Here is a 13,249-nt window from a genome sequence, read left to right as displayed (position 1 = left end):
CAATATTCAGATGTTCTGTAGATAAAAATGTGCCAAAAGGGAAAACGGTCCTACTGTGCTCTAGTTTCCCACAGTGCCTCCTGGAGCTGACTGTGCATAGGTCACCTGTGGCCCATGTGTCATTAAAGCGATAATCTACAAGTGGCATTCCGATAGCAGAGGCATAGCATGTCACATGACTCTTCTGAGCGTGGGGGAGCTGGGTAATTGCGGAAGGCGAGTTTTTCAGAACCCCTCCCGGCTTAAGCTCACGAGTCATGTCCATCGCAGCTTTCCTCCTGCCGTGACTGTGACTGCGTGTTCAGAAGGGCCTTCAGGACCGTAAGGGGCCATAGAGCTCGCAAAAACCTGGGGGCTACTCGGAGTTAAGGAGTTCCCAAAGTCTGCTTCCGTCTGTAACCACAGCATTTAGATGATTGTTAGTCATGAACTTGTCAGAGATGATCCAAGTGTCGGCTTCAGCTTCTGTGCGGTGTCATGGCACGGCGCGGTGTCAGACACCACTTGTGTCTTCGCGTCCTGTCTGGGCTGAGACCTCTTATGAGACACTTGTCATGGCTTCTGGTGAATAACACTGGAGGTACCCTACGTGCTTATGGAGTTCATTTTCTGGTTGGTTCCTTCGGTATCTGGCCATCTTTTCCTCTGGGGCCGCCTTGCTTCACCCTAAAACATTGGTCTAACGCTCATTTTAATGTGAGGCGTTTTTTCAAGTGCAGCGCTCTAGCCCCGCCAGACCCCGGCTGCCTGGGAAAGGCCGCTTTGTGCTACGACCCCCCGAGCAGCCGCGTGGCCCCAGGAGCAGGAGGAATAATGCATCTAAACTGCAGAAGCAAGGAGACAGCTAGACAGCAAGTGTTGTAAGACAGGCTTCATTTTAGTGGGCGTAGCTTAAGCTAAAATAAAATCATGAAAGCATTTATATCAATCGTTGTGACTTTATCTCCAAATGGATATACATAACCATATATGTTTTTCTTGCTTTGTGTAGAATTATGATCTTTATTGCTTTCAGTCCCTAACACTCAATATGTTCAAAGAAAAGACTCTAGCTCCGGAAGCAGGCGTCTACTTAGCAAAATAGTGTTGCTAGCTGATCAAGGACCCAGGGAAATCAAAATGCTTCCACAAGCTTTTAAAAAAAAATAGACACAAGGTTTAAATAACTGTTTTAACGTTTTTGGAGTTGTCAGTTGTGTTCACTGCTGGATGTTGAATCCGGAAGGTTTTAACATGATCAGCTTTGCACTTTGATGCCTAAGAAGTCAGAGCTGGCAGTAAACCGTGTGGTAGCTTATTATAGACGCAGGGAGAGTGTGCTGTCCTTGCAAGTGCATGCCACCATGTCACCGTCTGCCACCTCTAAGATAACCACCCGAGGTGTGCAGGATGCCAGGGGGCCCGCAGGTCCAGGCGGCAGCCTGTTCCTGCTGCCGTGGTTTGGGGACAGCCCTTACTGCTCGTCTGTCTGGTATAGAATCTCCAAACACTGCAAGGAGCGATGGCCCCTGGACACGGGATGTTTGTTGGGGGCCCTCTGCTGCCCCCCTCCCCTGGAGCTGCCACCCCCTGTCCTTGGAATGCACCCAGCACCCACCTTCTGTGGCCAGGGAGCTGACATTCAAGGACGTGCATTATAAATTCCTTGAGGAAGCATAATCTTTCGAGGGCCGTGAATGAAAGGCGCATTCACGGAGAACACGCGCCTTTGTTGGCAAGGGGGAGAAAGGAGGCCTGTGTGGTCGCCTCGAGGGCCACTTGTCCGGCTCCTGGAATGTGGGGGCCGGGGGGCATGTAGGAGGAAACTGAGTGCGCTTGGCTGCTTGCAGAGGGTGGCCTGTCCCCCGCCCGTCCCCATGGGTCCCGCAAGGCCAGCCTCGCCCCTGGGCCAGCGCTGCTACCTGCAGCCTGGAAACCTCGGCTGTGGGAACCGTGCCTGTTCCTTGTTCTTTCAAAGTGCTGAGGCTTGACATAGCTAAGTGGGACATGGAGAAGGACAAGCTCCAGGCGGTGGCAGCTGGGACACACCCCCCTGTCGCTTCCTCTCAGCCCATTTCTGTAGCGGCTTCAGCTCGAGTCCCGCCTGGCGATGTCACCTCACTTCCTGCATTCCCCGCTTCGGAGGGGCTTTGCGACATGTTCTCAGCACTCCTTACTCAGTGCGCCTCCTGTGGCCCGACGTCGGCCGCGGGGGTGAGAAGTGTCCTTTAATGCGAGGGGTAAAATCGGCCTCGTACATGGGTCACGGTGTTCCGTTTCCTGACTTGTTTCATGGCATCTTAATTTCATGTAACACATTTTAGCTCTGCGCTGGCCCAGGATGTCCCGGCTGCGTACGTGGGGACATTCTGTCACCCCAGGGGGGCGACATGGAGGACACAGTAGGAAGCTCGGTGGCCGTCCACCCGACCGTGTGGCCGCTGGACTGCACTCGGCCGTTAAGGCCCACGGGAGAGCAGCCACGCCCGCGGGGCCAGATTAAAGCTTAACACGGTCTTCACGGCACGGTCCGGCCACTCAGTGCTCCAGTCTGCCCAGAAACGTGGCCAGAGATCTTTCCAGAAAATAAGCCAAGTGCACCCAAACAGAAGCATCTTGAGACCCTCCAGGAACCCCTTGCGAAGGGTCATACCCTGATCGGGTGTTGATCGGCGCTTCCCGGGGCTCGGCCACTGGCTCTCCCCGTGCCCTCCTGTTTTTCCCCTGTCCCTCAGCTGTCCCCAGCCGTTGGGAGGGGCCACAGCTGTGGTAGGGTATGTCCCCGAGCTGGCAGGGGTTGCGGTCCACCCTCCCTTTAAGCGATAACATGTGTAAATTGTGTCGATGTCTTTAATGGCGACTGTCTTCTTGTGATTATGTTCCAATTTGATTTTGTGATGAAATTTTGCTTTATATCTATTTCTTCCTTTGATGCACTTATTAAACATTTTAACCGACTGAGGATGGTGTACTAATTGCACGTGACTTTTTTTTAAGTTGTCCTTGTGTGTGTCCCTCCCGTATGAGTGCGTCGGTCACGGTGTGTTCATGGCCGCCTGACAGAGCCACCAGCAGGTGCGTCTGGGGGCCGGGCACGCGGAGCTCCCAGAGCCCCACTCGTCACAGAGACACTGTCCTTGCCCTCCACTCACGGGGACGTCTGGTCTTCCCGAGGTGCGTTTCGGAGTTCTGTGCGTTTACCCCGAAACGCCATCTGCCAGTGGGCGGACGTGGGCGCTGAGTGACACTTCTCCTGCTGTGTGTCTGGGACACGGTGCCCCCCACACTCATGGAATGACTGGGGCACCGAAGCCCCAGCCCCTCCCAGCTTCCCGGGGAGCTGTGGGGGGTCAGAGGAGTGGCGGAGAACCCGAAAGGAGGCGGCTACGAGGACGCGAGCGTGGGGCGCAGGTGGCGTGCGGGGAGCCCACGCTCGCCGAGGCCGGCGCCTCGGTCCGCGGCCGCCTCCGCCCTCTGCGCATGCGCGGCCCCGGGGCTCACGCGGCTCCGCGGCGCTCGCTGCCGCCCTGCAGCGCGCCCTGGCCACACCGACGACTTTCCTTTTGTCAGCGGGATCAGCCGTTTGGTATCAGGCAGTTCTGCTGGGTTGGTGAGCTTGGCGTGACATGTGAGGGTCCGTGTCGTCGTAGGGACAGCCGCCCGCTGGCGCTCTCGCGGAATCACGGAGGACTCGACGTAGCATGTGGGGACGGAGACAGTCTCATCGGTCTGGAGGAACGCGTGACCTTAGGGGCGTCCCTCGTGCCTGTCACCACACTCCTACGTGCTCTACATCGCCCCATTCACGCGAAACCATTAAAAGGGTCAAAGAGCAAAGACAAATGGGCCCTTCCGCCGGCCCACGAGGGGTTCCTGCCGGCCACTCCCGCAGACAGCAAGGAAGCGCGCGGTCCCTTCCCGCCCCGGTGGGGACCGCGGCTGCCAGTGAGGTGGCTTCGGGCCCAGTCCCCAGGGGCCGCCCCGCCTCAGAGCAGCACGGCCAGTGCCTGGAGGTCCAGTGCAACAGCAAGGGCGCTTAACCGGACCCCAGAGCTTCCCAAAGTCTCGAAGAGGTGGCGTTCCTGATTGTCTTGGGGGGGGGGGGAGCAGGGAGAACTGTCCTTTGCCTGTTGACCAAGCGAGAACGTGATTGACTGCACACCACCTTCTGAGGGTCCCCACTCCTCACGGGGCCGCCAGGCCTTACAGTGGCAGAGACCTCGGGCTTATGCACTGACGCGCACCCTAAAATCAACACTCCGCCGTCTTGCTCACGTGCGCTCCCAGCCCCAGGAGCCACAGCCGCCGGCGCTGCCTGCTGGGGCGGCAACAGCCTCTCGGCGGCTTCGCCTATGGACGCCGCGCACCCGCGACGGCGACGGTGACGTGTGTGGGGTGCAGCAGCGTCCCCTGTGTCGTAACCGCCGCTCACTGCCACGAACAGCCAGCAGTCAACCTGCCGTCCCAGACTCCGCTCGCCCGACACACGGGTTCCAGCTCCGGAGCTCTGCGCGGCCCCCTCCCCCCGCCCCCTTTCTCTCTCTCCGTCTCTCCCTTCCCCCCATCTTGCTATGGACAGTCAAACAAGAGGGACCCCCTGCAGGCCGCTCGCCGTGGCCCTGCGCCAACGCGCCCTCAGCCGCGTCGCCCGGAGCCGGCCGATACGGCAGGGACCGTCGGCGCCGACGGAAAAGGGACCCTCGCGAAACCAGCGGCGAACGGCACGCGTGACCAGTTTAGGAACGATGGAGCCGAGGCTGGCGCACGGCTCAGGCCACGGGGCGTTAAGTCCTGTAGACTTCAGGCCCCAGATGTCACCAAGGAGGAACCGCCGCGGGGCAGCGGAACCCCGCGTGGGTGGCGGAGTGGTTCCGAGTGCTTGTCACCCCCAAGGGTCCCTCGTACCCCAGAGAAAAGCAACAAGATCAGCAGTGGCAGCTGCCGTGAGCCGCGCAGAGCGGGCGACTGCCCCCCGTGAGCCCCGGGTGGAAGCCGACACACCTGCTGTGGAAGGAGCGGGAAGTAACACCTGCCGGCTCCGTTTTAGGCTCGGGAAGTCCTCAGCGCCCCTTTCTCACGGGACCGGCGGGCGCCTCCCTGGCTCGTCCCGGAGCCTCCTGCGCGGCCATCGGCCACCGGTCTAAGGGCAGGCGGTCTCACAGGCGTCCAGGGCCCAGAACACACTCTAGGGGAAGGGTCTTCCCCGCGCACCCTGCCGCCCATCCGCCCTGGAGGCCTCGGGGCTCCAGCCTGGCCTCCTCTCCCCACGCCGTCCCCGTGGCCCTGCTGTCCGCCATCTGCCCACCTTCTCGCCTCTTGTCCGCTGATCACCACCCCCGCCCAGGCCTCCTCACCGCCCGGGCCTCGCCTGCTCAGCAGAGGACGTTGCCGGAGGCTGCGGGGCTTGCCAGCAGTGCCCGCGAGGACTCAAATGGCCACTCTGTGTCCCTCCGGCAGGTACCCTGGCTCAAGCAGAGCAGGAGCCCTCTGCCCCCCCATGCCCGCAGCCAGCCCGGGCTGTGCAACATGTACAAGGTAAGACGCGTGCACCCCCCGCCCCTCCACCGGCGTCGCCAGCCACACTCCGGCCGCTGTCCCTGTCGGCGGGCAGCGTCCGGGCCGTGCCCTGTCCAGGGGCCACAGCAGGCCGTCAACGGCATTTGTAAGTCGTGTCTGGCAAAGCGAGTGGGGCAGCTCCCAGGGAAAGCCAGCGGAGGGGACATGCGGAGACCGGACATCCTCGTGGGAGAGGACAGGGAGGCGCCCGAGTCCCCAAGTCCCCGCAAAGGGCTCGTGGGTCGGGCTGGAGGAGCCCTGGGGAGCGCGGACCACGGCCACGGCAGCAGGAGGTGGCCGGCCACCGCGCTGCCAGCCTGCCCGCCCGCAACATCTGTGGGGACCGGCGCCCAGCAGATGCTCAGTGCTCACTGCGTCTGAGCTGGATTAGACCCTCACACTACGCCCTCGGGAGGCAGGTTGGGGGGGTGCTGTGCTCACCTGAGCTTGGCCGAGGGCCCTGGGGCTGGAGGACGAGCGTGGTCATCGGTCCTCCGCCCCCCAGTGCAGCAGCAGCTACAGCTCGGAGCGCTGGGGACGTGGGGTGACTGGACGGCAGAAAGGAAAGGGGACAGGTGACCCAGAGGAGGCCCGGGTCAACCCTGAGTCGGCCCGCTGTGCGCAGTGGCCGAGCCACACACCCCCGTCCCTGGGACACTGTCAGATAACGCGGGCACCGCGCCTGGCAGGGGATGGGTCCCAACCGCGGGCTCAATAGGGAAATAAGAACAGACCGGCGCGACTGCGGGTCGGCGAGGGCCAGCGACCCGGAGGCCGGAGGACCCGCCTGCCTCAGCGGAGGCTCCGTGAGGGCGGAGGTGTGCCTGGCTGGCAGGGGCGATGCAGACTCCAGGGCAGGGCCCAGGCCGCGGGCAGCACGCCGACCTCGACACCTGACCGGAGAGGTGTCCGCGAGCCTCGGGCATCACAGGAGGGACCTGGCCATGAAGCCCCGTGGGGCGGGGCCCTCCCAGAGGACCCAGCCATGAGGCTGGACGCTGTCCAGGGTTCCTGCCTCGCCTCAGTTGCGTTCTGGGCGTGGCCGTGCTGGCCTTCAAAAGGGTCCTTGGGGGGCCCCTTTGTTAGGGCAAAGCCTCTACTCCCAGGGAGTTAGTGGCCCGTGCCCCTGGGACACTCAGGCCAGTCCACGTGAAGCCTTCCCAGGAGAGGCCGGGCTGGGGGGAGGCACGCCGGCCCCCTGCAGCTCGTGGGGTGTGAGCGCAGGGCAGGCGCTGGACAGAGCACTGGGCCATGCTCCCTTCACTCCGGCCCGCCTGGACTCCCGCCCCGTCCACGGGTGTCGCCGGCCATGAGGAAGCAGAGCCCACGAAGAGGCCCGGAGGGGGCCTGGAAGCCAGGGCAGGAGGTGCGTGGCCAGGGCACCCCCGGGACACTAAGAGCCCTTCCCCAGAACGCGCCATCTTTCTCATTTGAAACATTGGCCGGAGGAGGAGCCGCACCCCGTCTTCACCCCAGACAGACCTGTGCACCAGGGGCGGGTCCTACATCCTGCAGCCTCATTTACGGAGGCCCATGGGGCCAAACAGGGCTGGGACGGCTGGCAGAACGCACACCTGCACCCCGAATGCCAGGACGGGCTAGGCGCACAAAGGCTGCCTGGTCTCCCCAAAAGTGCCACTGCCAGCGGAGAGCCTCAGGGCGTCCTCTAACCGGGACCTTGGCGTGCGCTAGGATGCTACCCGGCCCAGGGACGCTGGTCCCCAAGGCGCGCAAGGGGCCTGGGCTGCAGGCCGGACCCTCCCTTCTGCAGGGGTCCGCGACCCCCACTGCCCCCCGGCACCCAGAGGAAGCCCGGGACCAGGACCGGCCCTCTCAGTCAGAGCCTCTGCCCCATGTGGTGGTTCCGGATTCTTCCACCACCACGAACGCCGGCCACCTGGGCCCGCGGTGCTAAACGCCTTTAAAATGCACCGGCATCGAGGTTCTTGGACGATAGGGTTGCTGAGGAGACAAAGCCTCGCGCCTGAGCTAGTGGCGTCCGCCTGTGTCTCAGAACCGGAAGCCCCTTCCCCGTGATTCAGAACAGTCCAGAACATTCGTCCTTCTGTGTCTCTGCAAATATGCCAGGAAGGGTGAGAAAGCCGCGCCCGCCGGGAAGTCGCCGTAGGACGTCAAAGCGCCGAGCGGCCCCAGTGCCGCGGACGGTTCTCCAAGAGCCGCCCCCAGGCACCCTTAGGTCCAGGACCCAGCGTCGTCCCGGGTACTCGTGCGCGCTCAGTTCCTCCGGGACTGTCACGTGGCTCTGGAAGGTGGAGAATGGGGCACAAGCAGACAAGAGAAATATCTGATGACCGAAGACCACGCTGGAAAAGCAAGCGTCCCAAGGGAGAAACGCGGAGGGAAAAGCGCCGTGGGGGGCCCCGCCTCTCCGCTCGGGTTCCCGCCTGCAGCTCCCCCCCGCAGCTGACCGGCGGCTGGCATTGGCTGGCGCTGCGCCCTGGCGCGCGCCGCCGGGAGCGAGCGTGGCTGGGACGCGCTGGGAGGGGGACGCACCGCGGTGGCAGGGCGCAGCGCGCGCAGGGGGCCTCTGCCCCCCATCCTCCCGCAGCCCCGCCTCCGCCTGGGCCCCCGGCGCAGCGCGGGGAAGCCTGCACCCCTGTTTCCATCGAGCCAGTGTCATCCGTCCCTGCGGCCCCAGGTGGGTTAGGGCCCCCGACTGCCCAGGGAGGGCTCTGTGCAGCCACCAGGGTGAGAAGTGCCCAAGAATTTGCCCTAAGACAGTGTCCCCACTTTTGAACCCGTGACATCGTGGGAAAGCGCGACAAGGATCTGAACCTCACCCGGTGGCGAAGGCCGGATCCCAGCATGCAGTGCGTCTGTCCCCCAGCCCCTTCCTCACCTGCGAAGCCACGACAGCAGGACAAGCTCCTGCCCTGCGACACTCTGGCACCCTGAGCGAATCCAGAGAAACACGAGCCTCGGCTCCGCGCCCTCGCCCCGCGCACTCCCAGGTCCCACCAAGCCGCCGCCTCAGCCCTTCTGCAGAGACCCTCGGGGACCCGGCGGAGCCCTTGGAAGGCCCCCACGGACGCCCACGCTTCCTTTTCAGGGCTGACGCCTACGATTTCCTCATAATCTCTAAATATGTGGTTCTGGCCGGAGCCGAGTGATGCTACGGTGGCCCTGTGGGTCCAGCCACAGGGATGGCGCTCACAGGAAGGGGGCTGCCCGCCGTCCTTGCCCAGAGCCCTCGCAGAGCAGCGCGGCCGCCCGTTGGGTCCGTGTTCCAGGGCCACGGCCTCCCGCTGGAAAGCCTGTGGCCACCGGCTGTTCTTCCAGAGGCGGTTCCCAGAGCCGCCTCCCTTCGGTGCTTTCTGTGCGGGACGCGGCCAAGCCCCAGCGTCCCCAGCCCCAAGCCAAGGAGGAGGCATGCGGGGATTGTACGGATCACCCACCACCATGCCGGCCGCGGCTCCGCACGCCTTACACACACTGCGGTCGTAAAGACTAAGAGCTTGAAAGGAGGGAAAATCAGGTGCTTAAGGCTGACGTCCTATCTGCCCCCAGTCTTGGAAGGAGGCAGCAGGAAGCCTCGAGGATGCCACACTCTACACTCGAGGAGAGCTGGACGGCGCAGTCCCCACCAGCTCCGGGCGCCCCGAGCTTGGGGACAGGCAGCGGTGACCCTTTCTGGGACAGGGGCCTGGTTCCCTCGCCAGCGCTCCGAGGCTTCCCGAGGCCAGGACTGCAGGGGCTGCTGCACGCGACCCGCGTGGTAGCCGTGCTTCCGGCCCCCTGTCCCCTCGTTCCCCCCAGCGGAGACCCCTCAGAGAAGTGGTGAGAGGACAGGCTGACCAGCGCCGGGCAGAAACAGCCAGCTCTGTGCCCATCACCCGCGTGGGAGCAGCTTCCAGCCTCTCCGGCCGCTCACCAGGAGGACAGAGTTGGACACCAGGCATCAGGAGACACTCCCCTTCGGGACCAAACCCCAGGTCAGAGAGATGTAGTTACCACAAGGGCTGACCCAGCGAGCAGAGCCCAGGCCTTGACATCTGACCTCCCCCTGAGTCCTGCTGTGCCTGGTGAGGCCCTCCTTCTCACTCCCCCCACCCCCAGGGAGACCCCATTTGTCACCGCCACAGAGTCTCTGATTCCAGCCTCTGTGTGGCCACGGCAGGCACGGGGGGCCGTCCTCCTGAGGGCTCAGGGAGCCTCGTTTCCTCATTTCGGGTGAAGCATCAGCGAGGTCAGGGCCCCACGCGGCCCGTGTGCGGCAGCTGGTCACTGCCTGAGGCTTCGCGGATCGCCAACAGTGGGAACTCTCAAACCTGGGAACTGGTCCCTCTGATCGCAGGACACAGTCTCACCCGAGCAAGACACCAGGTCACACCAGACACACACACACACACACACACACACACACACACACACACACACCCCGCCATCGCCGGCAAATGCACACCCACCCGCATGCTCACTTTCCAGTTCCTGAGAAGTGGCAGCCCAAAATTCCCAGGGAAATCTGAGGTCCTCAGAGAAAAGCCTCGCAGCTTCGATACTGCACAGCTTCCTCTAAAGGGAAAAAAAAAAAGCCACAGTTTTAATTAAACTCACTCAAGTCAATGATTCAGGAACAAACACATCTTTAAACTTGCAAAGGGCAGAAACGCAGGGCAAACTTCATCTGTCATTCGGACAAGGGGAATTTTTCCAGATTGCGAAATCTAAAACGTCCCGATCTTGCCAGAAAAGTGTAACTCTCTCCGCTGAGACATCTTCGAAGCCGCTTGACCAGAAATGGTGCAATTGTTTCCCCTGAAAACTGGGCTAAGCAAAGGGCAGCCAGAGAACCATGCTGCCCGTGGAGTCTCAGAATGGCCCCCGCATCCTGGGGGTGGGCTGTGGGGTGTGAACTGCCACCCTGGAGACCCACGCCACCTCCGTCTGGACCGACCCTGCACGGGGGATGTCCCGGCTCGGACAGCCTGAAAACCGATGTGCCATCCAACCCCAGACTCGTGACCTTCGTACACATGCTCTGCTAGACGAGGCTTGTTCTATTGGCACCTCGTCTGCACGTGGGCTAGATGCCCCGGGGGCACAACGATGTCACAACCCTCTCCCTCCAATGGCTTAACAGAAGGAGGACAGACAGAGGGCAGCTGTTCACCTCTCACCGGTTTTGTCATGAAAAACGGGTGGCCAGCAAGGTACAAGGGTCACTCGACAGACAGGGGCCGCTGTCCATGCCACCGCCCCCTCAGGAAGCCCTGGGCGAGGATCGGCTGTTCAAACGGGCTCTCTGGGGCACAAGAGGACTTTATCGACGTGAAAGGCGCCCTGTAGGAGAGGGGCAGAAGCCTGACTCCACGGTGACTGTGCCTCGCGGAGCTGAAGTTTGAGGAATGTGAGACAGAAATGTACACTTGGTTTCATCAGCACTGTCACAAGAAAAGGTCGCTTTATCCATTCTGAATCTTCCTCTGCTCTCCTGTGGCCGCAGGAGAAAAACGGCACTGAGATGTTCTGTGGTTCCAAACAGCTTTGCCACTTAGCTCTGCGTTTCTTGACAATGCCTGAAAACAGAGGTCTTTCTCCCTGGGGAAGAAGCCATGCAAATCCCTCTGCATCCTCACTGTCAGGAGCGCCGACACCGTCTAAACGCAGGGCGCGCCCTTGGCGCCACCTTGTGGGAGTTTGCAAACCCGCAGCGCGCAACTCGCCACTAGGTATCGGAGGCATGTGTTTGCGGGCGGCGGGTGGCTTCAATCACTTAACCAAACTAGAGGGACGGACTAGAGGGCTGACTGACGCTGTGATCTCTTCCCCGCCGGAGGCCTCGCTCTTCCCCTGGCAGTGGGAGCTGACCCCGCCCTCGTTTTAACTGCATGGAAATGCATCTTTTCGGTGATAACGGAACTGAAGATCTCATGTCCCTAACTAGACGTGCGTTTGTTTTAACTATCAGTATTTAGGGAAACAAACAGGGACCATTTTCCAGCGGGGGGAGGTGACTGCTCTCCCCTGGCCCTCCGGGCTGAAATGGCAGGTCCACCGACTCCGTCCACAGACTCCCGAGCACATTCCCAGCTCTCAGACCTCACGCTTAACGCAGAGGAGTCTACAGACTTTGCAAGCAACGGTCGAAATAAACCAGTTTGGGGAAGTGGGCCCCCGCCCCCGCCCCCGCGTCTGGTCCGCGCACTGCGCCGTCCGCAGCGGCCGAGGTCCGTCTGGAACTGCAGCCTCTCGGCGGCCTGGAACCCGCAGGACCTGGCCTGGCCGAGCGGCCGCGGGTACCGAGCCGCGGGGCCGAAGGTTAGGAGACCCGCGTCACCGACCCCCTTCGAGTGTCGCTGTCCACATCTCCGAAATGACCACACCGAGGAACGTGTGGTCCAGGAGCAGTGAGGGCGACTCAGCAACGCAAGCACCCACCTTAAGGGCAAGTAGAGTATTTAAAAGGCGTCCCGTACCGCAGGGGGCCTCGGGTCACCGCGCCGCCACGCCGCGCCTCTCCGCGGGGGCGGGGCGCAGACGCGCGTCGGTCCCGTCGCCGCGGGGCGCCCCCCGCTTTGTGCTCCTCGTTTGCACCCAGCCCATGTGCTTCACCCAGGAGAGAGGCGCGAACAGGCACCTGGCAGTGAGGGGAGGGGACCCGCGTCGCGCTGGGGCTGCGCCGGGGCCGCCCCGAGCGGCGAGCCCAGAGGAGACACGCCCCGCGGTTCCATTCGCTGGGGTCCCATGGGGGTCCGGGGAGAACCCGAATTCCTCTCCCCGCCGAGAAATAAAGGAAGCGCTGGGCGTCCGGCTTCGCCCGCGGCTCACACGCCCAGGCGCAACGGACGTCACTGTTTGCGGGGCTCGGCATGTCCTCTGCCGGGGGGTGACCGCGTGGACGCGTCTCTGCGGACCCGGATGCAGACCGCATCCCGTGTTCACCGGTCCTGGGAACGGCCCTCTGCCCAGCCTGGGGACCGTCGGTCTGCGGTGAGCCAGGTTAAAGGCCTCTGCGGCCGCTACGCGCGCGCTGGGGCGGTGCGGCCCTGCGGCGAGCTGGAAAAGAGCTGAAAGCCGCCACCCCCACCCCCGCCCCCGGGACATTTTCAGGCAGGGGCCAGGCGTTGGCGCCCCGCGCTCGCGGCCCCCCTGCTGGCGGACCTCGGCACAGGTGCAGCGGAAACCTGGGTTTTCACAAACGGCGCAAGGAAGCGGGCTGGTGGCAAAGCCGTTTGCCTCGAACGCGCTTGGAACGGCGTCCCGTGCCCTGCGGCCGGACCCTGTGGTTTGACACTCTCCGGCGCAGAGCGATGTCATCCGCCACCAGGAACTGGTTTTATTAATCGTGACGCACGCCCCCCCCCCCCGCCCCCGAGTGATGCGACAAGACATTCCCGGCGCTGCAGAGCAGGAAAAGGGACACGCGGAGCGTCTCGCGGGCCGCGGCCGCGTCGCCGGGCGCTGCACCGCCCTCCGCGTCCATGGCCGGGGCGGGTCAGACCCGGTACGGCGAGGCCGCCCGCAGGCGGCGGGGTCCCCCCTTCACACGCTTAATTGTATTCGACACCTTCGTGCAGTGAATATGTATTATTTTTCCAAACAGTTGAAAATCTTTGATTTTTACAAAACGTGGCTATTTTTTAAATCTCACTTGTCCCAAACATCGGGCTCCGCATGCTGTGGAGACTGCGCCGGGTGTAGACGGGGGCGTGGGGTGGGCTTCCGGTGCCCGCTGCGTTTCGTGGGCTCCGCC

General features: G+C 62.8%; 1 protein-coding gene across 6 annotated transcripts in view; it reads left to right on the top strand.

The window, feature by feature from the left end:
* LOC107498651 (myelin basic protein) overlaps positions 1–13,249 on the top strand; it is a 64,210-nt gene that overhangs the window by 38,483 nt on the left and 12,478 nt on the right. For 5 of the 6 annotated variants that reach the window (XM_036230161.1, XM_036230162.1, XM_036230160.1 and 2 more), the window contains one exon: positions 5,437–5,514. The exons of the other annotated variant lie outside the window; for it this stretch is intronic. In XM_036230161.1, the coding sequence (XP_036086054.1) occupies positions 5,437–5,514 (78 nt within the window). The remainder of the gene's footprint in view (positions 1–5,436; positions 5,515–13,249) is intronic. 6 annotated transcript variants of the gene reach the window in all.

Source organism: Rousettus aegyptiacus, unplaced genomic scaffold (assembly GCF_014176215.1).
Source record: "Rousettus aegyptiacus isolate mRouAeg1 unplaced genomic scaffold, mRouAeg1.p scaffold_m13_p_12, whole genome shotgun sequence".
NCBI lineage: Eukaryota > Metazoa > Chordata > Mammalia > Chiroptera > Pteropodidae > Rousettus > Rousettus aegyptiacus.
The sequence above is the reverse complement of the archived record's forward strand: the minus strand, read 5'-3'. Positions and strand labels throughout refer to the sequence as shown.